The sequence below is a fragment of the Ambystoma mexicanum genome, chromosome 2p (genome assembly GCF_040938575.1).
Source record: "Ambystoma mexicanum isolate Mex_15411 chromosome 2p, UKY_AmexF1_1, whole genome shotgun sequence".
Classification (NCBI taxonomy): Eukaryota; Metazoa; Chordata; class Amphibia; order Caudata; family Ambystomatidae; genus Ambystoma; species Ambystoma mexicanum.
In genome coordinates this window covers 914,162,061-914,188,763 of record NC_090923.1, presented here as the reverse complement: position 1 = coordinate 914,188,763, position 26,703 = coordinate 914,162,061, and the positions used below count along the sequence as shown (strand labels likewise).

The following is a 26,703-nucleotide window of genomic DNA, read 5'->3' as shown; positions in this document are numbered from 1 at the left end:
CAGAGAAACAAGCGCATTGCAGCTCGAAGCGGACGAAGCGGCTTAGAGAGAGTGCTGCCGCAGCCGGGCTAGCGGCTGCACATATCGTCTGCCAGAACGTCACACACGTGGGACCCTCGAGACTTGGAGTCGGGTAAGTGAAACCACCCCACCCGACCCTTCGTAGAGACTCAGGGAGGGATAAGAGGGATAAGCATGACATATCAAATACCACTCTCCCTCCGCCCCATAGTGCTGCAGCATTCCTGGAAGGAACTAATACACAGAAAGGCCACTGGCTTACCCTTGGGAGAAGCTACCCAGAGAAGGGCCCCGATTAAGCTGAGCGCTAAACATCCAACCAGGACACCCCGGGCCCCGCACAGGGACTTCGCATCTAGCCTCGGCCTAGTACCCCTGTGCCAATTGAATCCATAAACACGAAGGGGCACACATGTGCTGGTGGCCGCTGGGCCCTAGAAAATATGTGGTGAAGAAGGGAAGGTGTTTTGGCCAAGGACACGGCCGACAACTGGGCAAGGAAGCTAACCATAGCAACCCATATCGAGATCAAGCAAAGTAGAAGAGGGAGAGAAGAAGCAAGCACTGCACCTTATCAAGAAATTGCAGGCATGGAATCCTAAAGAAAAATAAGGGAGAGACATCCACTTGCAAAGAAAGGACAGGCAACCTGGCATAACACCACTGCAAATATAATCATACTAGAAGAATGACCAAACAACCTAATTAACTCTTAAGAAAGCAACAGCCGGAAAAACAGCGCTGAAACTGCATCGGCAAAAGGGAGAGGCATTCATGAACAAACGGCAATCCTAACAGGGCATTAATTAGGGAGGTGGCCGGAGAAAAATCACGCTATGTGAGCACATCTGACAAAGGGTTCTATATCGCCCGAACAAGACCGACCCCTTAATAACTTCATAACGAACAACTGGGCACAAACACCACCACCCCCCGTAACACGTGGATGCCATATTGCAAGCAATTCAGTATACGTGCAATTGCTTTCTGTGAAAGGGAAGCTGAACATACTGGAAGGGTGACCGGAGCAAAATAAAACAGTGAAAGATTTCTGCAGCGGACAACAATCAAAGCACATTGACCTGAATATAACTCGGATACAGATTGAACGGGGAGATACTGCAGAAGGACAGAAACTATAGGCAAATGTGTGCCACAAACCAAGCCCACAGTGCACCGAAAAGATGACGAAAGGAGCCAATAAGAAAAAAGCTCCCATGGATTTCTTCACTGGACCCAGGACCTCGCCTCCTGAAAGACCCATCCAGCCAAGCTCAAGTCAAACAGGAATGACTGAAGAAAACATACGGGAGGACCACCTGTGAAGCACTATTTTAATTTAATATTTAATGTATTTTAGTTTTTTTGAAAAATAATAACTTTACACATATTATGCAAATAGAAAACAAGATAGTATAATATCCATCACATCCTAACAATCAAATCACAAAAATAAACATAAAAGCCATTGAACCATCATTTACATAACATCACAATGCATTGCATTCAAATTGAAATTAGACCTTTTCAGTCCTATACTCCCCATTAAGTCTTTAACATAAAGCCAATAATCTCCTTATAATGAATTAGTTGAAATGGAGATCCAATTTTGCTATCACTCTTTTCTCGAGAGGCCTCAGAGGATAATTGAAAATAAAGGCCATATCAAAGTCATTCTCTCCACCCCAACCTGTCCTCCATTTAATGTGAGTAATATTGTCACCACCTTTCATGTTTTTCATATTATAGGGCCCAGTTTGGTTTCAATGATTAGCCATATGTTGTAGAGGGCAATTAGCAGGCACATGTTATTCGAATTAGTACAGCAATACCAGAAGGACAATTTCCCAATGTATTCCTGATTATGTGCATATCTACCAATATAGAGCTGGATTCTGCTGACCATAGGTTGACATTCGGTCAGTAAATGTGTGGCTGTCTCCAGTGTATCTGTAGCTTTGCATAGGCGACAAACTCGCTCTTCAATAGGAATTTTTTCTCTCCTCCCCATGACCATCCTTGTTGGTAGTTCCATTCTAAGTAGGACGATAAAGCGCCCAAGTCTTTTGGATGGGCATAGATTCAGATACCCCTGTGGTTTCTTATAGGTGTATAATCTGTACTGCACAAACTGAAAGCTCTTTAACTTACTGAGGTGGGCAAAGTTCTCCAGCCAATCCCATAGCTCAACACGTTTCCCAAGCACATTTTGCACTTCCTCTGAGTAACTAACTCCTCTGCACGTCCAGCCTATTTCCGCTAGGAATTTTGTCATGTGCTCATATAGTGGGCAGGTGGCATGATTTTTAACTAGTTCTTGGTGGCCTGCCCTTAGGAGTGGGTTTGTAGTTGATCATCTTCAAAAAGAACCCTGCCCTCTTTTTTAAGACTATTGCTTTTAGAGAAGGTAATCCTAATTCCAGTTTTAGGAGGGCCATAGGAACACCAGGAGGAAGACCAAGGATCCAATGCCAGAGTTTCCCTTCAATGACCTGAAGCCATGTCAAATCAAAAGACAGGAGGGCCTCTAGGCCATATGCATCATCGGGAGATGTGTGTGTGTGTGTGTGTGTGTGTGTGTGTGTGTGTATATATAATATATATATATATAATATATATACACACACACACACACACACAAACACATCCCCCCCCAATAGTGTAAAGCCACCCTGCTTACTAGTGAAGCTGGAAATTAGTGCAGTAACTTGCGCTGCTCTGGTAATGCAAGCTTTTTTGCATTCAACATAATCGCCATAGAGCTCGAACTCAACCCCCAGATATCGATAGGAGGGGGCATATAAAATATTTGTTCTATCCACCATGAGGCTGACACGAGAAACTCTTTTGCTAGTATATCTCTGCACTTTGGTCTTCTCTAAATTGTTAGGCCATTGCTATTAGCATAATTCCCATAGTGCTGTCGCAGATCGTCGGAGCCCACTTATGGTATTATCCAAAATAACCAGATCGTCTGCATATGCTAACACTGCAAAGGGGGCCTCGCCAATTTTGGGGGGACAGTTTTTAGCTACTGCTATTGCCGTTGGTATGTCGTAGACCTACAGACTGTAAACAAGTGGTGCAGTAAGACATCCCTGCTTCACCCCCTGTTCTGTTGCACCATTTCAGTCATATGTCATTCCTGATCTAATTTGAGTCTGACTGAAGTATTTTGATGGAGGAGTCTGAGATAATACAAGAGTCCATCTGGGTAGCCCATGGCTTCCATTTTTAGCCACAGTCAGCCTCTGGGGATTGAGTTGAACGCAGCCTTAAAATCTATATATAGTGCATAGAGCGGTGGCTGCCCCCTACTGAACGCCCTAATGTGTAGAATGTTCATCACCATAAGGTTATGGGTGGTGGAGTAGCCCTGTCGGAACCCACTTTGGAATTTACATAAGATGTTTGCTTCGTCCACCCATTTCTGCAGTTCTTTGAGCAGTAGTAAGGCAAACAATTTACAAATTGGGTTCACTAAGTGACCCTTCACAGTCCCCCTTGCCTCACTTAAGAGTGACCAGATGCTGGGAGAATTTTTCCAGCAGATAGTGTGCACTATTCTTTGATATGCACGGTTTCTCTCAGCCTTTCTTATCCTCTTGAGGGTAGCTCTATATCTATTCTTGATTTTCCTCACCTTATCACCAAATAGTGCAAGTGAAACAGCCTTTGCCTTCATGTTATGAAGCTCCGTTTTAAGATCCCTCTTTGCGCCTCTTATCTCCCTATTAAAGTGCAGTATGTTACCTTCCGTTCTTACCATAAGCCCCATAGGGGCTGCTTGTCATGATGCCTACCCCTGGGGAACCAGACCAGGTCCAGCGACCCCGGAAGCAGGCATCAAGTTGTTTTGAGCAAGCCCAAAAGCCCCTGTTAGGGGCTGTTTGGGTGCGGTCCTGGCGCCAGGCTCATATGGAGAGTCAGTCCTGGTGCCATAGGCGCCAGGCTCAGAGAAGAACTTACCTGATGCAGACAATGCTGAAAGCTTACCTGGTGCAGACCATGCTGCAGAGCTCCAAGCCAAATGAGGCTTGGAAGGGACTATTTTACCTAGGGACAATTTTTTTACTCTGGTGGGGCTGGGGAAGAATACTTACCTAGGACTACTTTGGAGAGTATTTAAACCACGCCCGAAGAGCAGCACACGCTTTGCGTTATTCTGCATCCAGCAGCGCAACGCTCACCGTGTCTGCAAGCCTGCATCCAGTCTTCTGCCACGCCCGCCTCGAGTCTGCAGCTCCTAGAAAAAAGGGAGGAACAGAAGGAGAAAGGTTAGAATAAGAGCAATTCTTACCTGGATTCCGGATCCACAGCACCTTCGAGCTGGAAGAAAGAAGCATTTACGCGCGCTGCCTCGCCTGCTGCAGTGCCGCGCTGAACTCACCGGCCTTCGCAGCATCCTCACGATCCACCGCATCCATCTGCACGTTCCCGCCGCATTCTGGCACCTAAGGGGAACACAAGAACAGCAAAGGTGAGCCAAGGAAATAAACAGAGGCAATAGTAACTACCCGCATAGACCCGATTACCGCCGGGGGTACTATTCCTCTTCACAGGTCGGCGCAGTCTCCATTGCATCCTCACCGCACCCCGGCCACTAAGGGGAACAAAAGGACGACAAGCGGAGACAACGGGACATATAAGGAGAACTCTTCTCACCGCAATAGACTTACCTAATTTTACCGCCAGAGGCATAATTCCTCGAACTTCATATTTTCTCGCCCCATCTGAATAAGGGAACAAGCAGCTTACATTCTGGCCTTATTTTATTGAACTGTGTAGGATAAGCCAAATCCTTACCTGAACTTCGTCAGCTACCACGAGGAACTCTTCGCTGGGGTCAAGCTGCAAACTGCAAGGAATCTGACAAGAGTGAAAGTCAGACATGTGAACTCTTACGAACTACATATTTTTCTGAGTCATTATTGTTCTGGAACTCACCGATTCCTTCGAGCCAGTGAAGCAACTGGTTACCAACGCGCCCCTGCGCTCAATGCAGGATAGAGAGCTCATCTTTTCAAACCATCAGGTGAGACTATAAGAGGGGACATCAAAGGTGATTTGTGGGGAGAACAGCGGGGGTGGGGGGAATTTACACTCAACTCCACGGGTGGTTAATTCCCTTTCTCCATTTGCAGAAGGATATTCCTACGGGCCAAGCAAACAAAGCTAGGTGGGCCTGTCCAGTCCGTCATCTCAGCCCTACGCGTCACATTGGTGGAGACCGCAGCTGTCCAGTTCAGATCGACGCCTCTGTGGGAGCCAGGTGAGCGTAACACTGCTGCACGTTTACCAGAAAATGCCAGTATCCAGTCTTCTACTGAATTGATAGACATGGCATTAAAGTCAGGAAGATAAGGAAATCCCTTGCTGACTAGCGACTCGATTGCCTGGTTAATGTTTTTATCAGACCATCCGATTCTTGGCCCTGCATTGTTAACCTTTATTATGCCCATACTCTTTTGCACAGGGCCTCCACTGGGAACATTAAGGGCACACCGAAGAATGGCATGATCGCTCCATTTATTGTGGATCACTTCCATGTCTTCAACATGTTGCTGCATTTTGGGACACACAACTATGTAGTCTAACGTGCTCCTAGCTGCTCCATAAGACCATGTGCGTTTTCAGGATGATCACTAAATGTGCGGCCATTATCATTTCTAGATCCCAGGATTCAAACAATTAGACCCAGCCCCGCCCCTCTACATCATTCTGATCATGGACCATAACGCATTTCTCATTTAGCTTGGGGTTCATGGTAGTCCCCCCCCCCCCCTCACCTGTCATATGGCAATTAAAATCCCCAACCACTATTGCGGCAGCGTTTCCAGGCTTTATCAACCAGGATATCATTAGGTCATGCAAAGCCTCTTGTAATAGTTCCCTTAACACTGCTCCAGGGGGATTGTACAAGCTTACAAGGAGAAATCTTCCATGGCTGGTCTCCCGGCCATATTCCACCTCACCTGAAATCAGATTGGACTCACAGTTGCAATTAATCCATCTAGAGATCAGCTGTTAGCCACCCCCAGTAGCAAGCCCCCAAAGGGACGGCTTCTTTCTCCCCTTTTTTGCATAAGACTGATATACAACAAAACAATCCAATATAAGAGGGTCCATTGCCCAAGTCTCTTGAAGGCAAATGCAACTATGTTTAGCTAACAGATCAACTGGGCCATCTGATCTCAATAAGTGGGCAAAGCCTCTGCAGTTCCAAGAGAGAATGGTTAGATCTCAATGGTTTGCCAACACCCCGGGCAATGACTCTGCCAAACATTTTAAGACTTGCTGTTCCTCGGCGAGTTCCATTTTCCCTCTGGTTATGCTAGGACATGTTGATTCCTTTAATGGTGTTGCTAAGTCTTCTTGTGCTAAGCAGAGATCTACTTCGTACAGATCAACATCAATGTCGACATCTACTGCCATCAGTTCATCTGTGTATTTTCTGATCATGTGCTGTTGATAGGAATTTACAATGCAAAGCAGAGACATTGGAATTAGGTCCCTTCAACGGCTCCACAAATTGAAAGTCATCTGATTTCAAAACTCGAAGTTGTGGTACAGAGTTTAATCCGACTAGTAATTCAGAACTTGATAGCCATCTATGATCGCCGCTTTGATATAGATTCTTGATCAGGCATACACGATTACCTGACAGATTTTTCCGCCCTATGTCCTGGCTAGATGGAGTGGTCGCAGGCTTGTTCCCTTCACTCAGAGGTCTTGGTGATTTTTCTGGGCTCAATATTAGCCTTTCATCTTCACCCTGGTCCTCTATCTCCAGTAATTCCACATCTTCGACCGGCTCTTTAGTCTTTTCTTGCTCAGGTAGTAACCAGCTGGTCAGGCGTCCCTCGCCTGTGGGATTCTTTTTCTTTGCTCTAGCTGCTCTTTTCTTCGCTTTCTTGCAGCGTAAGCCAGGTATTGCCGATTCTCCCACTGGGGAGGGCAGACAGCTTGGTTTCTTACTCTTTTGTGCCTTCCTTGCCATTCTTCGCTGTTTCCGTGAGAAGAATACTTCAAGACTTTGTTCTAAGTCCAGATTAGTCTCCTTGTCTTGTAGTTCTTCAATTTCCTCCGCAATGTGAATGGCTTTAGAGAGGTTATCTTCTACCTCCTCACACTCTTTTTTCCCCGTCTGCTCCTGTGCCAGGGCAAGTGTGTCGGTATTCCCCAGGATATGCCCAGACATTTGCAGAAGGATCTTAAGTACAAATTGTAGGGATGCCACAGAAGATTGTATCTCTGCAATTTCATTTGCCCCAGGATAGGGACAATCAAGCTCCTCAGCCTATCAGGAACATCCTCCATTGAGGCCATGGCTAGATTAGGGGAGGCAGACAGTCGGCCATAGCTCCCCATAGGATTGCGTAGTCCAGAGGGGATGGTCATGGGGCTTTCGCTCTGAGGAAGACTACTACTTCCCATCATCAACAGTATTTGTGGAGTCATCCCTTTTTGAATGTTCAAACACAGCTCCAGTAGTGCGTTATTATCAATGTTGTCGAAATTAGTTGAGCTCATTAAATCGCTGCCACTAGGGCCTGCGACCACAGTTTCCTCAATGGTAGTTGAATTAATTTCCGGGAGAGGATTCAAAAGGAAAAAACCCAGTGATCACACCTTGATGAGCAGGGATGGAGTTCTTTACTGTCTTTTCAGATTTCGATTTCGTCCCTAGAGGCTCAATCACAGGTTTCTCCATACTGGGTTGCTTCTTAGTTTTCCGAAGATAATATTTAGTGTGCGTGGATCTTTTCCCCAGAGGCATTACAGTCCCAGCAGTAGGTGAAGGATCAAGCTAGTACTACTTTCAATCCCAAAATGTCAGCTTCTCACTGGCACTTGAAGTAGCTAAATCAACGACTGCTGTTACGGTAGACTAATTTTCGTCTTTGGTGCAGGATCAAAGGCAATTGGGCCCGCAGTCTCCTGCTAGACAAGCTTGTTGCACAGCTATTAGAAGACTGGTATAGTGGCTGCTGTTAGGCTAGCATAGGTTTCACCTTGCAATGCAGGATCAAAGGCAATTGTGCCCGCAGTCTCCTGCTAACCTTGCTTGTGTCCCCATTTGTAACTGCTACTATTGCGCTTATAATTAAGCAGCCCCTGCTAGCTGACTCACTCTGGGCTCACTCCCCAGCCCCAGGCAGAAGAAACAAAGAGAACTACAGGTGAATGTATAATCCACAACCACACCCGCAGCTCAGCAGTCACCAGAGCGAGAATATGTCAGAACGTGATTATACCACAATGCTCAGTGCTTACCCTCAGCAATATTCTGTGCTTGCTTTCTGGCTTACTAACAAACTTACTGATATAGCCGCCAGAGCCGCCTATAAGCGTGTAGACGTTTTCTCCAACTATCCGTTGTCGCAGGTAGCGGCTCTCAAACGTCTCCAGCCAGTGTCAGTTCTCACGGCCAGCGCCCTGCCTGCCGGCTCTCTGCTCGCATATATCTCAGCTTCGGTCCGTTCAGCACTGCGCACCACAGTCACCCAACATGACAAAATTGGGCGGGAAGTCAAGACAAGTTAAGGCGAGCAGAGCCAAGACAGTATCGAGTAGCGCGAGCAAGTGGTCAAAAAAGCCGAACAAGCCGGCAATGGTTAGAGGAAAGGGCGTAACAGCGTCAAGCCGCACCATAGCTAGAACACAAGGAAACGCAGTAACTAACAACGGCCACTTCCAACGCTCGCCACAGTCTTCACAAAGCACTATGCAAAGTGGCTTTATGCAAATAAATGATAAACTAGACACCATTGTCTCGACAATGAGATCGTTGAAGGCAAAGCTCGAGAAAGAGAGCAGCAGAATCAATGAGGTGGAAGGCAGAGTTAGCAATACTGAAGACACTCTCGAGCGACATAACCAAGACATTGCAAATATCAAAACAGAGCTCAACAAGATGAGGAATAAATGTGGTGACTTAGAGTCTAGATCTAGACGTAACAACATCTGAGTGGTTGGGGTACCAGAGGCGGCATGTAAAGGCCCCATGGAGCCGTTCCTTGAGAACCTACTAAAAACTCGGTTTGATCCCACCAAATTCTCCCCTCAATTCCTGGTGGAGAAGGTACACCGGACCCACGCTCTCTGACACCCCCCCCCCCCCGCCACAGCCTGGCACGCCCCCACGAACTATAATCGCCAAGTTACTGAACTATAGTTATCGAGACACCATTCTAAAGCTCTCCAGGGAGGCAGGGACAATACGCTATGAATCCAGCAATATACATATATTCCCTTGACTTCGTGTTACACTTACCTGACTCCCACGGAGGCGCTGGCCTGGTTCGCGCTGCTGTGACCTCTTCTAAGGTGATGCGCAGTGTTCGGAAGACGGACTGGACCGGGCCCCCAAATCTGGCTTGTCTGGCTCGCAGAAGTATCCTTCTCTAGGTGAAAATAGGGGATTAACTGTCTGCGGGGTAATGCAATCGGCCTCCCACTTTCCCCTCTGACCCTCCTCGAAACCCTTCTGTGATTTCTCGTAGCGTCTCGCCTGTGGGTCTGGAAGGACGAGCTCTCCATCCTGCTTCTGATGCAGGGGCGCGTTGGTATCCAGTTACTTCACTGGATTTTCGGATTGGTGAGAACCAAACTTGCTTGGCTTCCAGGTAAGTTTTTTGATAAGAGGTTCCCCTTGTGTTCATGCATTAATGTACTAATGCTAGTGTCTTTTTCCCCATAGGGGCCGGGGTACGGAATGCCGGGGAACAGGCACCGACCCGAGATGAGAGGTGAAATCCTTGTAGAAATCAGGTAAGTCTTTAATGAGCGTTTTTTGGTAATGTCTTTTCATTCGCTCATTAACGCTGATGTCTCTTTTTCCCCTTAGGGGCCGGGGTCCGGAAATGCCAGGATGCGGCACGGACCCGAAATGAAGAGGGAATGAATCAACAGGTAAGTCTTAACATGGAGATTTAGCTTTCCTTATTCCCTTCTCTCTCTCACCTTTTGTTCTGGTCTTTTTCTCCCTAGGCGCTGGGGCGTGACTGCGAATCCGGATGATCGCTGCTGAACATGAAGGCGCCCTGTAAAGGTGAGTGGAATGCGGCGCTGCAGCGATCGACGCGATGAGCTTTTAAATTAAAGTCTTCCTTTTCAGGACTGTCGGCGAGATGTCTCTGGGATGCGGATTTTAGCAGGTAAGGACTTTTCCTTCTTCTGTTCTCTTCTTCTCTTCCTTTGCAGGTGATCCAGGATGCTGGCAGGCGTGGCAGAAGTCAGGATGCAGGAGCAGACACGGTGAGCGTCCAGCTGCTAGATGCAGAACAACGCGAAGCACGTGTGGCTGTTCGGGTGGGGTTTAAATAGCCTTGGGAGAAGTTCCAGGTATGTATCCTTCCTCCAATCAGGTATGTATCCTACCCCGACCACGCCCGGATGGTAAATTAGTCCCACAGGTAAAGTAGTTCCTTTCAGGCCTTAAGGAGGCCGGGATCCTGCAGCATGGTCTGCATCAGGTAAGTGCACCCAAGCACTCCCATAATGAGCCTGGCGCCTATGGCGCCAGGACTAATGTCTTTTAAGAGCCTGGCGCCATAGGCGCCAGGACACTGTCCAAAGGGCCCCTATATGGGGTTGCTGGGTCCTTCCTTGGGGACTGGATGTCCGCTTTCGGGGACGCAGGGCTTGAACCGGCTCCCCGGGAGCGGGCATCATGACACTTCGCCACTGTAGTGCCAGCACAAGGATTCAGTAAAACGCCCCTTAAGGGCACACGAGGTTCCATATTCCTTGATCTTCCACGCAAAACTTAGGATCCAACATGGAGGAAGGGCCCACTTTTTTTAAAAGCTGGCAGAGGCGCTAAGCTATGTGGCAAACCTCAATCGCCTGAACCTTGCTTTGCCAAAATGAGGAAGAGTGAGCCCTACTGGCTGGTGGCGGAGACCATGCTGAAAATAATGGTTGAGCTGGAAAAGGTACTTTAATGAATACCCTGTAGAGGGACAAGGAAACTGGAGACGCAAGACCAGGATATTTGAAACAAGATGGGGCACGTTCCAACAGAGCCGGACGGACATGGCAGTCAAAGCAGCGCCCCGAGGAATGTCCATGTTTATCGGGCAATGTCATCATCAGGTTGGGGCAGATGTGGGAGTTCGACAAGTTGTGTTGTTGCAACCGAGAAGAAGGGAAAGTGGAGCCCACCCAAGCTCAAGAGCAATGGGTAAGCGAAATGGAGAGAAAAGTTGCATATGGGTGAAGGGGAAGATCAAACAAAGCAAAAATTATAGGATACACATGGTCCTAGGTTCCTACAAGTTGTACATAGCTTGGGTGGTAAGAAATAACCACACAACATGCCTGTATGGCTGACAACTTGAAACTATTATCATGGAATGTGCGTGTATTGAATAATCCGATAAAAGTTAGGAAAATATGGGCGTATCTGGAAAGACATGCCCACAACATAGTCATGCTACAAGAGACTCATGCACTGGAAGCGACACAAACATATTGCATCAAAGTGGGGGGAAAATAAGATATTACACCATGTATTCATCACAAGCTACAGGAGTAATCACACTAATTCACAAATCAGTTGGATTTAGTGTTGTGTCCACACACATAGATTCAGACAGCAGGTAGGTCATTGTAACAGGTACAATAAATAATGAGGGAATAAAGCTGGTTAATACATATGGCCTGAATATGGACGATGCAACCTTCTATGTACAAATAGCCAAACTGATCGGGCAAACCCTGCAGGCTCCAGTATTATGGGGAGGGGATTTCAACACAATCCTTGATACTGTACAAGACAGAGCAACTGCTAGAAGCCGAGGGAATACGAAAGCAGCACAGATGATCCACCAGATCATGAAACAATATACATTGATGGATGCCTGGAGGGAGGAACACCCAGATAAAACAAAATTCACTTACTACTCTACAGCACACTCTGCAATATCTAGGATAGACTTCTGGCTGATAATTAACACGTGGGTGGATAAGACTTATAGTTCCACGATACTCGCATGCACTTGGTCTGACCACTCTCCAGTGGTTCTCCAGGTGAAGCTACTACCAAAGTCTAGATCTCACGTACTGTGGAGAATGTCTCTAGCAGCACTAACAGATGTCAAACTGGCGGAAACACTGAGGATAGACAAGAAATCCTTTTTTGAAAACAAGGGATCTGTCACAAAATATGCCACAGTATGGGAGTCATTTAAAGTTTGGTTCCGCGGGACAATGATAGCTTCCACATCAGGCATACTAAAAGCACACGTAAGGAAGACACCCTAAAGAAACTGGAGAATGAATACGCTGAAACAGGCAATAGGGCCCTCTTGGGTTTTATCAAGCGGAACTTCCAAAATGTTTGCGATTTAGCAGAGCGTGAAACGCGGTTGATAGTCAAGTATATACAGGCACGAAAGTATAGGGAAGGTGATAGACCAGGCCGCCTATTGGCTGGGATAATAAAAGGGGAGCGGGAAACGCACCATATCATCCGTATCACTAAACATGTTCATGACATTTTACCAAGACCTATACTCCAAAACAGACATGGTTACTAGTTAAGAGCTGGACAGATACCTAGCGGAAACTGAACTGCCCGGGCTCTAGACTGGGAGGCAAGAGGGTGGCTGGAGGTACTAGCTTGAATCTGATACAAGGTAGCCATGCATGACCCTTCATCGCTGCAACATGGCTATCTCCTCATTCTGACAGATTGGATGCTATTTGGCCTGATAGAGCAATTGGTTTGACTTGCGGTTTAATGGCTGCAGCATGTCCTCAACTGGCTCCAATGAGCCGGTCCTGTCACGACAGCCGGTTTCTTGAGTTTGCTGCAAGTAGGGTGTAGGCCCTGGTAATAACCCATCTTCTGTCCGAGACGACAAATCCAATCCTTTGTGCTCTTATTTATTTATTTGCATTTTTTAGCGCTCACACAGCCCGCGAGCATCGAGGCGCTGTTACAGAAATCGTTTTTTTGTTGTTGTTGCGTAATTGTGTTTTTTTTTCTTGAGTTGCATATTTATAACGCGCTTAAATACCCAGAGGTTTCTAAGCGTGGGCCTGGGAATCGGACCTGTGTTGCTTCGTGTTGTCTTGCTTCCAAGGCGAGCATGTTGCTGCTGAGCTCTCCTCCCGGGGATTTGCAGGGACCTTACAGTTGGCGCTAGGACATACTTTAGTTCATGGTCACTAAGGCATCAAGATTACTCTTGAGCACATTTGCATGGCCCTCTCGAACTGGTTTGCAGTGCTGGTTGACAAATGGTCATGCAATGTGGGAGCTCGTCCCATATTGATGATGTAGTGCAGGTAGGTATGTACTACTACACTGGGACGATTTCAGTGTCCGGTTCATACTGATGCCAGAGACTGTTTTTGATGGAGCGCAACGTCCCAAACACTAACGGCAGTTAAACCCAAAAAGAGGGGTGGGAGAAGACTGATACACGTAGGAAACAGTGTGACACCATGTTACTTTGGACAACTGGTAACATGCACCAACCACTCCAGTTAAAGCAAGTTCATAAAAAAGAAAAAAAAAGAAAAGAAAAAGCACTAGTGCTACATACATCTCTCAAAGTCGGTTTGTTACAAAATAAAAAAAGTGTCCAAGGGAGAGGCAGAGATATCCCAGAGGCTACCCCCAATAAAACCTGCACCTCCCTCTAGCTCAAAACTTTACTGAGATCGAGCAGCCTTAAAGCACAAAACAGGTCAATGTGCAGCATACAAAAAAAGCTTACCCTTCATTTAACATTGGTCTGTGCGTGTCTGCAAAAGTAACTTCACCGGCTTGCCTCATGAAATCCTTCAGATCCTGCCAGCAGTTGTAGGTGTCAATGAGGATGGTGGGGTCGGAGCATGTCTTGGAGGCCTTGTTCAGGATGGGCAGGATCCGGGATAATAATGTGTCCCTAGTAATGTCTTTTTTGTTCCTGGTGGGGATAGCCGGTGTTATGTCCCGTTTGATGTATGGGTTATTAGCTGGAATGTTAAAGGTGATGATGTGGTGATCCAACCATACACATGGGAGGTTGGAAGTTATTTGTATGTTGCAATTTAAGTCAGCTAACCAGTCTAGTGTTCGTCCCTTGTTGCGAGTAGGTTCGCATATACGATGTGTGAAGCCAAGGTTATTGATAATGCTCGCGATATCGGACGCATTATGGTCTTTGGGGTCCTAAATTGAGGTCACCTAGTAAGATGATTTTGGAGTTTGGTTTAGTTTTGTCAACTAATATGGAGGAGAAGTCAGCGGGGAAGGTAGTAATAGGTCCAGGTGGCCGGTATATAAGATGTAGTGTGGAGGTGCTGGTGTGGGAGATGGTAATTTTAACCGATAGCAATTCGGCTGAGGGTATCTGTGAGTTGGGGATGATTCTTAGGTTAATAGAATCTTTGTGAATGAAGGCTATAATGAAATACTGTTGTCTGAACAACCAAGACTGGTTGGAGGTGTCAGATATGCCATTAGGCCATTCAACAATGCTCAAACCTTCATCGGAATGTGGTCCCCTCAATTTAGATCAATTTGACTGTCCAATGTAGTAAAGTGTGAGACTCCACATGCGCTGGTCTCCAGACTCATACAACTCTGTGGATCTACAATTATATGGGGAAGACTAATGTTCACTGAAGTGGTTGATTACAAAATTGGAATGAGCTAAAACAAAACAAGACTAGCAGAAAACCTCATATTGGTCATTGGAAAATACAGGAGATCTTGTTCTGAAGGGGTTTCAGAATGTAGTGCAAATGAAGGATTGAAGTTATGGGACAAGAGTGTCCAGTATTAAGCTGACGTCAATGGCCTGCAAACAGTTATTACTAAGAAGTTGCATTATATTATTATATAAGTAACCCAATCTATACCGCTTGCGCACAGTGCTAGTATGGAATTTTTAACTTAATCAAACCTCTAACATTTATGCTTTAGGTATGTCAAGTGGCACAGCGAGTAGAGCTCTCGCTTTGACATCCATGCAGAGCCTGCTAACGCAGGTTCGAATCCCAGCGGGGCCAAACTCAGCCTGTCATCCTTCCGAGGTAGATAAATGAGCACCACACACCATGGGTAATAATAAGCAGCGCTCAGATACCCGATGGTTCGTAGCGTTATATAAATGCCAAATTTTATTATTTATGTCTCTGGCAGTTTATAACCCACTAGACATTTGCCCTTTGATATCTTCCCATGAGCATAGGGGATGTATATTGTAGATGGAAGTTTGTGGCAAGTAGGCCTGCTGTAGGAATATAGTGGCAGAATGTGTGCACATTATAAGCAGGACCCACATTGTTCATATCTTATCCATGCATGTCATTCATAGGCTTTATGATTACTTGACGTAAAATAGTTTTCTTGACCTCAGAAGGATGAAAACACCATGTCCTTCAAACCAACATTTTAATCTGCGGCTTAAATGATCTCTTACACAGACAGGCCTCTGAAAATCGACTAAAAGAAAACTGCACACTATGGCCACCCCGAGGTACAAAATCTGGTTGAAAACCCATTAATTCTCTGAGATCTGCAAATTGTATTTCCTTTTTAAGAATTATGGGAAAATGTTCTGGTCCTTGTCACAGCTTTTTTTAAAGACTAATGTAGGCCTAGAATTGAACCCTACTGATGAAAGTATTTGGCACGGGACTATTAGGAGTCTTTTCTACAACTTAGATCACCACTATTCGCCTAACCATGAATATGCGCTGGGATTTGTTGAAGGTATATTGCAGGACGATATAATACCCATTATTAATTCCTTAAACAACTCCTATGCGCCCAGTCCGGATTCTTTTTCCAATGCTGTGCTTAAAACGAGCCCGGAGTTCTGGGCGTACGTTCTTGAGCAATTATTCAACAAAATATTAGTAAAAAAGGTACTATTCCAAGTAGCTGGAGACGGTTGATTCTGATACCCGTACATAAAAAGGGCAAGAGAACCGATCCCCTTGATAACAATCTCTTGGCAATGCTCGACGCCTGGCAAAAGATTTTTCTAGAGTGTTGCTGAAAAATAAATTTGGAAAATGAGCATCTGAAGCGGGACTGCTATTGCCGTCACAAACAGGTTTTCTTAAGGGGTGGAATACCCAGCATAATATCTGTTTCCTTCAATACTCAATTGCTGCATGTAAGCAGACCTATAATGATGAACTATACCTCTGTTTTATTGATTTTAGCAGGGCTTGTGACACCGTTTCACGCCCTTTGCTCTGGTCAAAACTTTGACACTTTATCATTTGCTTACATTCGGACAACACTGTGGTGGTCCGACTAAATCAGAATGGATTGATATTGTCTGAAATACCTGTTAATATTGGGGTAACACAGGGGTGCGTCCTTGCACCTGTTCTATACAATCTATATGTCAGTGACATGGGCACAGCTATACAATCTATTCGGAACTGCCCTCCTCACATGGAACGTTTGCGCTGTCTTGTTTGGGCAATGCCGACGATAATATCTTGCTTGATTGTACCCCAATCGGGTTCCAACGGTCAATAAATGCCCTGGTAATCTATGCGGGGAAAAAATGTAATGAACACACGCAAAACAAAAATGTTTGTCATTGGGGTACAATCCAGTAAGGTCTCGTTTAGATGGTCCATGAATGGGAAGCACCTGGAAGTTTTTGATATATTGGGTTCCCTATATGTGGTTCTCCTACCTCAGAATTTTTCAACCATTTCATATGTACAATGATCTTGAGGAAATGGTTCCTTTTTAAGAAATGAATCTGTTTAAAGGGAGAAAACAGTGTAGACAGTCAAATAGCCTTGTATTAGAAGAGTATTGTCCCAGGAATCCTATTTGGTCTGGCTGCTATTCCTTAACATATGATGGGGTTGGGTAGACGGGCTTAAAAGGAAGATATTTAGATCTATTACGGGGTTCCCACAGTCTGTGCCAGTGAAGGCCCTTTCATGTGAACCTGGCTTACAATTTTATCAGATCTCGTTGGCTTATGCAACGTAACAATCTTTATATTATGATTTTACTCTCCGCTAAAACACATAATACTCTTCTTTATTATTTAGCGGCTGCGAACACTCAAGTTTGCAAATATTATTTTCTATTACAACTACGAAAGTCCTCATTGACCCAGTTGGAGGACCTAAATATTCCTTTGGATGACCTCCCTAATTGGACCTCTATCCTAAAGAGGAAGTCTAAAAACATTGATCTCTGCAAAAACGTTGATCGCCTGTCTACAATGAGGTTGTATGCTGAATATAGTTCTCAGGGTTTCTCTAGGCAGATGCCCCATTCATATGTAAGTAAACTCTGCTTCACTCCCATGTGCATGGGTATTCTGCCAACTCTTGAGCAGATAGGCAGATGGAAGAAATTACCCAAAGATAGTATCCATATTACAAAGACAACATTTTCTTCTAAGTCAGCCCGTCATATTTTGACACAATGCCCAGAAATGCACACTTAATAAGGGGGCATTCGCATTTTGTTACCAGCCAGTTTAGTAGAGAATGCGATCAGTTTTGGAGCACATTAATAGGAGCTGAATCCGTTGTAATTACAGCCGCGGCTTTCCATATATGGAAGATTGCTTCCAACCTAATTAAGGGTATTTAAAACGTGATTCTCTTAATCCTCCTTTTAACATTATTATTTTAATATTATTTATATTTGTATCAATTATGTGCCTAATTAAACACTAAAAAGATATGTGAAAGTATATGTTTTTCATCAAGTGTCTCAACTGGTTGCTCATGATAAATCAAGATATTTTTTATTTTTCATTCATGTACTTTGCTGGGTTGCCTTCTATTCATTTTGCAGATACACATTTTCCCTTGTGCCCTTTCAGAATGAAATCATACTGATACACATATTGTCAGACTGATTTATGTGGTTTGGTGCCTTCCAAGACATGATTATGTAGTGAGAGTATCACTTTTGAAAGACAACTATGCACAACGCATTGAACATTAATGTAAAACAAAGATGGGAGGAGATATAGTCTACTGCCTGAATTCAAAACTGTAGTACCCGGAAACCATTGCCAAAATCGCTGTTTTTCCAATTGACTGAAGCATGAGATACTGGCCAAATCACTATGCCTTAGTTTCCTTAACTGACACAATTGCTAGCCCATACAAGTGATTATTTTTAGGTGCACAGTACGCAAAGGGAGTCACTCGTGCATATTTGACAAAAATACAACATTCAAATTTATATTTATTAGCATTTTTAAAGAGCTCACACAGCCCGGGGGCATCGAGGCGCTGTTACAGGAATATGTTGCGTATTACTAACACGCTTAATACCCAGGAGTTTCTAAGCGTGGATCCGGGGATCGAACCTGTGTTGCTCTGTGTCCTCTTGTTTCCAAGCTGACCACGTTGTCGCTGAGCTATCCTCCTGGGACATATATAATACATATGGGGTATTTTGTACAGTGCATCCTACAGGCTGGAGTGTCTCTTATCTCACTCATGATACATCAAATAGGAGCAGGAGTCCCATCCAATGGATTGGGTGAAATATATTATACGAAAATGTTTGTTAGGTGGATATAGGATGGTCGGCAAGCCGTTTGGAGAGGCACAGCAGTCATAGTAACATATAGCTATCGTGTTGCTTTAAAGTCCATAGAACAGTACTGGTTCCCAAGTTGATGTGCACTTGTAGTACACCTAATAGCTTGTTGGGTACAATACAGAACTACACACAGCCACTCACCAAGCTACCCCCTTGAGCAGTACAGTGATGTCAGAACTGACCACCAATAAATCACACAACAACATTTCCTTACTGCAAGTTCATAATACTTAACAAATAGGTTGGGTAATTACACGATTCCCAAGATAAAAATCAACAGAAAAAAAACGTAAACTCTTTTTCTAATCCCCATTTCACAGTCAGCCTTCCAGGAAGAACTACTTTGAGCCAATTCAGTTCAACTAACAGTGCTATACACACATATGTACTGATTTTGAAAATATGAAATAAATCACCAATGTATAATATCAACCAGAGGTGAAACAGGCAGAACTGCAGTTAGGATCCGGACTCTTTCCGTAAGGCAAGCCACACTTATTTTCCTTACACCGGTTTGTTTGCTGCCTTGGATTATCCTTTGTACATCAGTAGAGTGAGCATGTTTTTCATCATGACGTGCGTGACGGTCACATTTTTAAAAATACGTTGATGTGATTTATATTTCAACTTTTTGGGGCAGATGAGTGGCCTACCTTTGCCAGTCAGGTCACATCCCGTTAACAGCAACTATAAGGGAAGATCTTAGGCAAAAAGTTCAAAGTTACTGTTGCCCATCATTCCTTTGGAGGGCAAGGGCTGCTGCACGAATGGCCCGATTTCTGGTGGTCACTACAGATGACCATCATTCTAGGATTAGCACCCTCATCTCTCTGCATTTCCTTCACAATTGGAGCTGTCTCCCCAAGTTATTGTGCTACCTCTCCAAATTCCCTTGTGTGACTGAATTCCAACTACACCCCTGGAAAAGCTGGTCCCATTGATGCTTTCTCTTAAGGAATGGTATTGTAATGAACGCATATTAAGTAGTAAGGTGCATTGCAGAGTCTAGTGGGAGTATTAAATAAATCATTTTAAAACATTTAAGAAGATAAAATACACACAAATTATTCCCAGAGGAGCCCAACAAACGCCTAAGTGGGGCCCAGTCTTCTTATTTGTTTGTTTATTTATATGGCGCACCGGACCAGAAGGTATGAGGGCGCAAGCATTACAGGTATATTCTCAACTTAGTTACATACCGTACAATATTTACATCATTATACAAGGGTGCAGTCAGTAGGGCGTAGGCATTACAGGTATATTCTCAAACTTAGTTACAAAACTGTACAATATTTACATTATTATACAAGGGTGCAGTCAGTAGAAGCAGTTACAACGATGCAGAGTGGAATTACAAGAGGGTTACAGGTTAAACAATTTTGTAGTAGTTGCAGGGTGTCATTGTAGATCTTTGTACTTAAGCCACTGGATGTAGTTACGCCTGAATTGGTGGTAAGTTTGAGGTGCTCTGACGGAGGGGGGTAGTGAATTCCAGTGTTGGGCTGCTTTCACCTGGAAGCTGTTGCCACCCATTTTTGAACGCTTGAATCTGGGAACAGCGAGCAAGTTAGCATTGCTATTTCTGGTATGTCTGTTGGGCGTGTATCTGGTTATTCTGTCTTGAGAGATAACGGGAAGCTGCGTTGTTAAGGCATTTGTGGGTGAGGGATGCTACCTTAAGCTGGATTTTGTCCAAGGTAGAGAGCCAGTTGTGAGTTCTCCTAGTATTCGAGATGTGTTCTCTTTTAGGGAAGCTAAGCGCAGCTCTGAGAGCATTGTTCTGTAGGATCTGGATTTTATTTGTAATCTGTTTGTTGGCGCCTACGTAGAGTGTGTGACAATAGTCCAGTTTAGATAGCATGAGAGCCCTGGCTAGAGTAATGCAACTTTGGGTGGAGAGGAAGGGTTTGGCCGAGCGTATAAGCTTGCATGTGTAGGCTGTAGTGGATTCCAAGGAGCTGACCTGTTTATGGAAGGAGAGGGTGGAATCGAGATAGATGCCAAGGGTTTTCACTTCCTTAGCTACCTTTATAGGGTTGCCGTCTATGGTGAGGCTGGCATAGTTGGGGTCCAGTTTGTTTAGGTTTGTGGCTGAACCCAGGATGATGAGTTCGGTCTTGTCATCATTCAGGCATAGACTGTGGGAGGCCATCCATGTCTGAATGATGAGGTACACCTTGTTCACCAAGGCCAAATCCGTGTTGTAGTCTCCCGTCAGCGGGATGAGGATTTGGGTATCATCAGCATAGTTAGTGTAGGTGATACCCAAATCGTCGAGATCATCAAACAGGGGCTTGGTGAACACGTTGTACAGTGTGGGGGAGACACATGACCCCTGACCTATAACCGCAGGAATTCTCAAAGATGTGCTAGCAGGGCCCAATTGCTGATTGGCAAACCACCCGACCTAAAATGGTCTATAGGATCATCCACTCATCCCCACTATAGAACTGGCCGAACAGGCACTGAGGAGCCCTTCAGTGACGATCTTTGGGTGCCCTGGTGTTTACATTGTTGACTTGTAGCCGGAGATTCCCTCCCACTCCTCCGTCCTGCAAGGAGGCCCCACTGTGGCATTAACCACTATACAAGAATTGAGCGTGTCATAGCCTTATGTAAACCGCCACGGAACATATGCAGCCACCTGCACAGGAATCCTCGAACGTGTCCCACAGATCCAGAGCAGTCCCATCCTACCATTTTGTTCTCCAACCACATTCACCGGAGACTGACACAGCTTGTGTCCGAGCTCAGCAGTCCCAAGTTACTATTGAGGGGTTTCCCCAAGAAAATATGTAAAAAGCTAAATAACATAATTGAACTGGGCAGCTGGAGCATCTCTCAAGCCCATCACTCAGCCAAATACGACTTGTTATTTATTACCTACTGCCCCTCTAACAGGCTTCACACAGACACTTATTTTGATGCCAGGCATGCTTTGCACATACTGTGGTGATGAAAGATCAATGTCCACCACTATAAGTGAGTTCTACAAGTGTATTCAGGAGAAAGAGACGAGACCCGAACATAAGTCCGTGCACTGGAGTGCACGACCATCAACGGAATCCCAACTGACAAATATGACTGCACGCGATAGCATTCTGAAATAGAACGCAGAATGGCATTGTGCGCATGTTACAAAATATGCGTAAACCATGCTTGGATATAACACAAACCTTCCTTCTGAAATTCCGAACTATGGTCCGCCTTAATGGATACACACATATCAAAACTAACACAAACAATTAATTTGTCATTCTACATAGCCGACCCCTAAATTGCTGCATTTCACCAGGTCTGAACGCACCATACACCAACCTCCAAACAAGCCTGTCTCTCGGATATCACTACGGTGGTGAGTTGGTGCCGTATAATAGATTTGTATTGTATCCGTTTTTCCTGGGAATGTTGACAAAACACAGACATGTACGTAGGTCCTGCAGGGTGAAAGCATGAATCACCTTTATAAGCAGACCATAAGACAATTCATGACGCAAAGATATGGTGTGCATAAGAAATCAAAACAGCCTTTATGCTCCAAGTTCTGTGGAGGGAACTAGTGGACCTCCAAAAGCTGCTGTGGCGAGATTGGGAAATACACAACCGCGGAGGAGCCGTGGCAGAAGCAACGACCGAATGGGCTGGAAGATGGAGTTATTAGAACTCGACACCTACCGTGCGAGCAGTGTTGAACATCTAAATAAACAGACCGAAGTAAGAAGGTCATGGGGTCCGACTGACTAGGATTTCGAATTGCGGACGCATGGTGGAGCATATGCGCCAATAGACACTAGCAGCAAGATGATAAAGAAATTGAGTGGTCTGACATAGATGTTGTGACTCCCCCCTAACCGTCGTCAAGATACTATGTTGACTTGTAACACACGGTCTGATTTTGTGCTGGGTTGAGTTACATTTTACTGACTTAACAGTACATCGACTTGTGTTCTGAGTGGTGCTTATCCGCCCTATCAATATGATAGATGTAGGAAGGGTACAGATGGTCCCTCTGATGAAGTTCAGAAGATGTGTTTATTACAATATATTGGTGAACTAAACATGTTGAGTTTTTGAGATATGGTATTGTAATAAGTTAACAATACAGTAGAGTAACATATTCAGTTAGTGTATGCCCCACTGTAGCCGAAATGGGGAAGAATTCTACTCAAACCACTGACCGAGGTTTATGAGGTATTCTAGAAAGAAAGGAACCTCAGAAGCTACCGATCACGGTGTTACTTTATGCATTATGGATTTGGTGTTCATAAAGGTGTCCTATATCATATAGTTTTGTATAGGCAAGGTGTTAAAGGGTGTTGCACTTAAAACGTTTTTTTACCCATTTTGATTTTTTAAAATTAATATCTTTATACTGTTTTTTACTTTTTTGTATTCAGTTTTAGAATTTTGTATGAGGCGTGTTTTATAAGTGCACTAGGTTTTATATATTTTCATACCCAAGTATGTTTTTGATGAATGAGTGATGTATTTGTGATTTATATTAATTGACAATAAAATTGTAAACATATGTTTTTGTTTTGATTATTTTGTGTCGACATGGTACTTATTTGGTCCATGGGCCAAGTCGTCATGACCCAGGGGACAATAAGGGAAAGACAGGTGGACGTTTTTGATTCTTTTGTTGGCGATTGTCCTTAGCTGCATTGAAGGAGCTTGATCTAAAACGTCGGTAAATAGCTCCCTGGGTCTCTTTCTGGTTGTAGCGGGATTGGGAAAACCAGGCATCCAGGTGCCATTTCCACTCCATCTTATCTACAGACACCCTGCAAGCCTCTCTGCAGTGTAAGTGATTTTGCAGTCCCTCCATCAAATCTGGGGCTCCCTGCCTTAAGGTTTGCTCTTCTATCCTCGTTTAAGACAGTGATTATGTTTATCTCCCCCTGCCCGGGATGTGGTTCCCTCGCCTGCTCTAGAAGTACAAAGCCGTGTCACTGCTACTGCCCATTCCTCAGGGGGCAGAGGAAATCATTATGTTTTGCTCTACACCAGAAAGGTCAACTTTCTCTTAAAGATAGAATACTTCACCGTACTCTCCCCAGACCTAAACATTCAAGTTCCAACAGACGTTCTCTCAGACCCAAACAAAGATGTATACAGATTACAGCACTAAGACATACGAGGCATGTGTGTGTCTTCTTAACCATCATCCATGCGGAAAACATTACGCACGGGGTGAATGAGGCTTGGCGCGCTTTACAAATGTTAAATAAATACAATTAGTTTTCCTCTACCCCAATTAGTATTCTTACATAAGACAATAAAAGCGCCCATGCATCCTCCTTAGGGGCACGGTCTGTACCACCCACTATCACAGTCCGTGTCAAATCTACTGCGCCCTTCACGTCCAGATTAAGTTCAGGGCTTCCCATTACAGTCTGTTCTCTTTACTCATCCTATGTCCGTGGCGTTCCCCTTCTTTAATGGGCAGTGCTAACCTATAATCTTCCAGTGTCTGTGCTATTTATCTTCTTTTACCGAATTGTCACTCCCACCTCCTTTCCCCCGATCAGACCTCCAAGCACAACCTCACTCACCTGACTCTGGGCCCCCGGTCCCCATCGCCTCCCGTTGCTCCCTCATGACAGCAATATTGCTCACTCCGCTGCCCGCCACTCTCTTATCGACACCTGTATCGCCTATCGACTTGGAAATCCCCTGCTCCCTGTTCTCCCGGTCGTGAGCCCTCATTGGCCTCCTCACTCCGTAACGTCACACACAACAGAACGGGGAAGCCCCTGTGAACACGTGAGTACCAGGAAGTGAAAGCAGAACCCAAAACATTTAATCTCAAGAACCGTGCTCATATTAGGATCAGGCAGGCGGACACTCGGAGGGAGCAGAAAACGTTGAGAAGGAAGCCCCGTTTTGTCTCGAAACATGTCCATCGATTATTTTTAGACTGGACGTAGTTAGGAGAGGCTGGTTCTTACAATGACACCCACCCCGCCACAGAAGGGAAGTGGAAAGTGAAAGGCAATAAACAAAGAAAAGAGACAGCTCCGAAAAGGTGTAGAAAGAGACAAAAGACTGGTTTACACGATGGTTCTCTCTTGTTGCAAAAATAGTTAATCAGCATTTTAACGATACAATAACAGTAACTTTCAGTTCGACAGACTTCGATGTTCCATTTTATCTTTTATATTCAAAATATGTTATTATTTGTATAGCATTAAACAATTAAATGGTAATTACAGAACAGAATGCAGCGTTTCATCAAAACTACAGAGTAGAAGAGGAAAACATTAACATGAAGGGCATAAAGCTTTGAATTGTAAGGAACCACTAATAAACCACTATCCGTGAAATAGTTTCTTCCAGGCAGACCATTTGATGATTTTAAAAGACGCCAATTATCATAAACTAATTTGAACCTGATGTAGCATGAAATAGAGAACAGATCTGTTTCATACATGGCAACATTCTGTGACCAAAAATATATGCGAATCTTAAAGTTTCAAAAATACAACTAGCATGATGATGATATCTCATGAAATTATGTCACATGAACTTTGGCCTTCACTAGTCACCACAGAAAATGACCTGAAGTGACATATGGCCTTGAAGAGATCACAGGAAAAGACTGCCTGGTGTGGCCTATCCAAAAATCCTCTGACCCATCATTAGAAAGAAATGTACCAAATAAGTGAGCTGTGAGCAGTGTGACCAGCTTCTTCCTCATTAACACATATTTTCCTCTTCAAACATACCCGCTGAAAATCACACGATTGCCAGCCAGCAGGGAGCTGAAACACAAAATACCCACTGAAAAGCTATACATCCTTCTATTTGAACAAGTGCCTGCTGTGGAGGATCCAGTGTGAAAAGACATCAAGGTGATAACGATTCTGTATACCCCAAGGGAAGTGACGGCCGCAAGGACTCCCGCAAATGCAGCTTGTAAGGCAAGCCCCAGAACAAAAGTGATATAGAGAAAAATATATTGCTGTGTTATACAACTGCTGTCTGGCAACATGCAGCAGTTGCTGGGGGCCTCGCTCAGGCTCATGGCCACTTCCAAATAAAAGGTTGAAAGGCCCTGATGCCTTTCATGCCCTTGACGCATCAAATATTTCATATATCAGGATGCTGATCATGCTGTGCCGGCCTCAGACAGCCAGGCCAAAAAAAAAAGATGACTTTTTTTTTTTAAATCAGTATTTATTGTCACTAAATTGGTAGGCGGTAGGACTGCTTAAAAAGCGGTATCCTACCGCATACCTGCACCGGAAGAGGTGCGCAGCTCCAGTCACGCCAATAGAGGAGCTGAGGCCCCACCTGCGCAATTTGCGCGTACATCACAAGTAAGGAACAGCGTTATCTTCAATAGCGGAAAAGGCGCTCGCACGCCCAGCACACGAGAAAAGGCCCCAACTGTGGCGCAAGGCCACACAAACAGGACTCAAATAAATAAAGGAGAAAATGCCCCAACTGTGGCACACGGCCACACAAAGAGGACTCAAACAAATAAAAATGATAGCCGTACCCAAAGAAACAGAGATAGGAGCCAACCATCCGCACCACGCCCAACTAGGTGATAACGGCATGTCTAACAAATGCCTTGGCATCCACCTACACAAGCGAGGAGCACGGCCCACAGACCTGCTCTAGAACATTAAGAGGCTTAGTACAACCACAAGGGATCGCCCACTGGCGACAAGAGCAGCGCCCACCACAAGACCCACTGAAGATAGGTGACCAGCACACCAGTAATCATGGTGGACAAAGCAGGGAGGCAAGGTGCAATACAACAGACCACTGCCAGCATCGCATTCTTATGGAAGCCAAGCTCATTCAGCCTCCAACCGCAGTCGGACAGAGGACCCAGTTGGACTGCAAGTGTAGAGGATTTCGTCGGTTTTATCAAGGCAGCAGGAGAGGAGAAGCCGGTGCTGAAGGACATCTTCACAAATCTGGCGGGGACAGAGGTCAATGGCATCATCAAGACCATCCCAGTGGAAGAGAGGGACACGTACGACATCATTGTGGCAGCCCTAGACAAGAAACTAGTAATACAGCCAAAAAGAGACTATGAACAGTATGTGTTCGATCAATGCCAACAGGCATCCCCTGAGACGGTGGAGGAGTTCATAACACGACTCTGCCAA

The 26,703-nt window shown here is 44.9% G+C and overlaps 1 protein-coding gene across 1 annotated transcript in view; it reads right to left on the bottom strand.

The window, feature by feature from the left end:
• Positions 1-24,553, bottom strand: part of RELB (RELB proto-oncogene, NF-kB subunit) — a 738,804-nt gene extending 714,251 nt beyond the window's left edge. The window contains exon 1 of the mRNA XM_069644627.1: positions 24,133-24,553. Within this exon, the coding sequence (XP_069500728.1) occupies positions 24,133-24,286 (154 nt within the window). The 5' untranslated portion in view covers positions 24,287-24,553. The remainder of the gene's footprint in view (positions 1-24,132) is intronic.
• Positions 24,554-26,703: the final 2,150 nt, after the last annotated feature.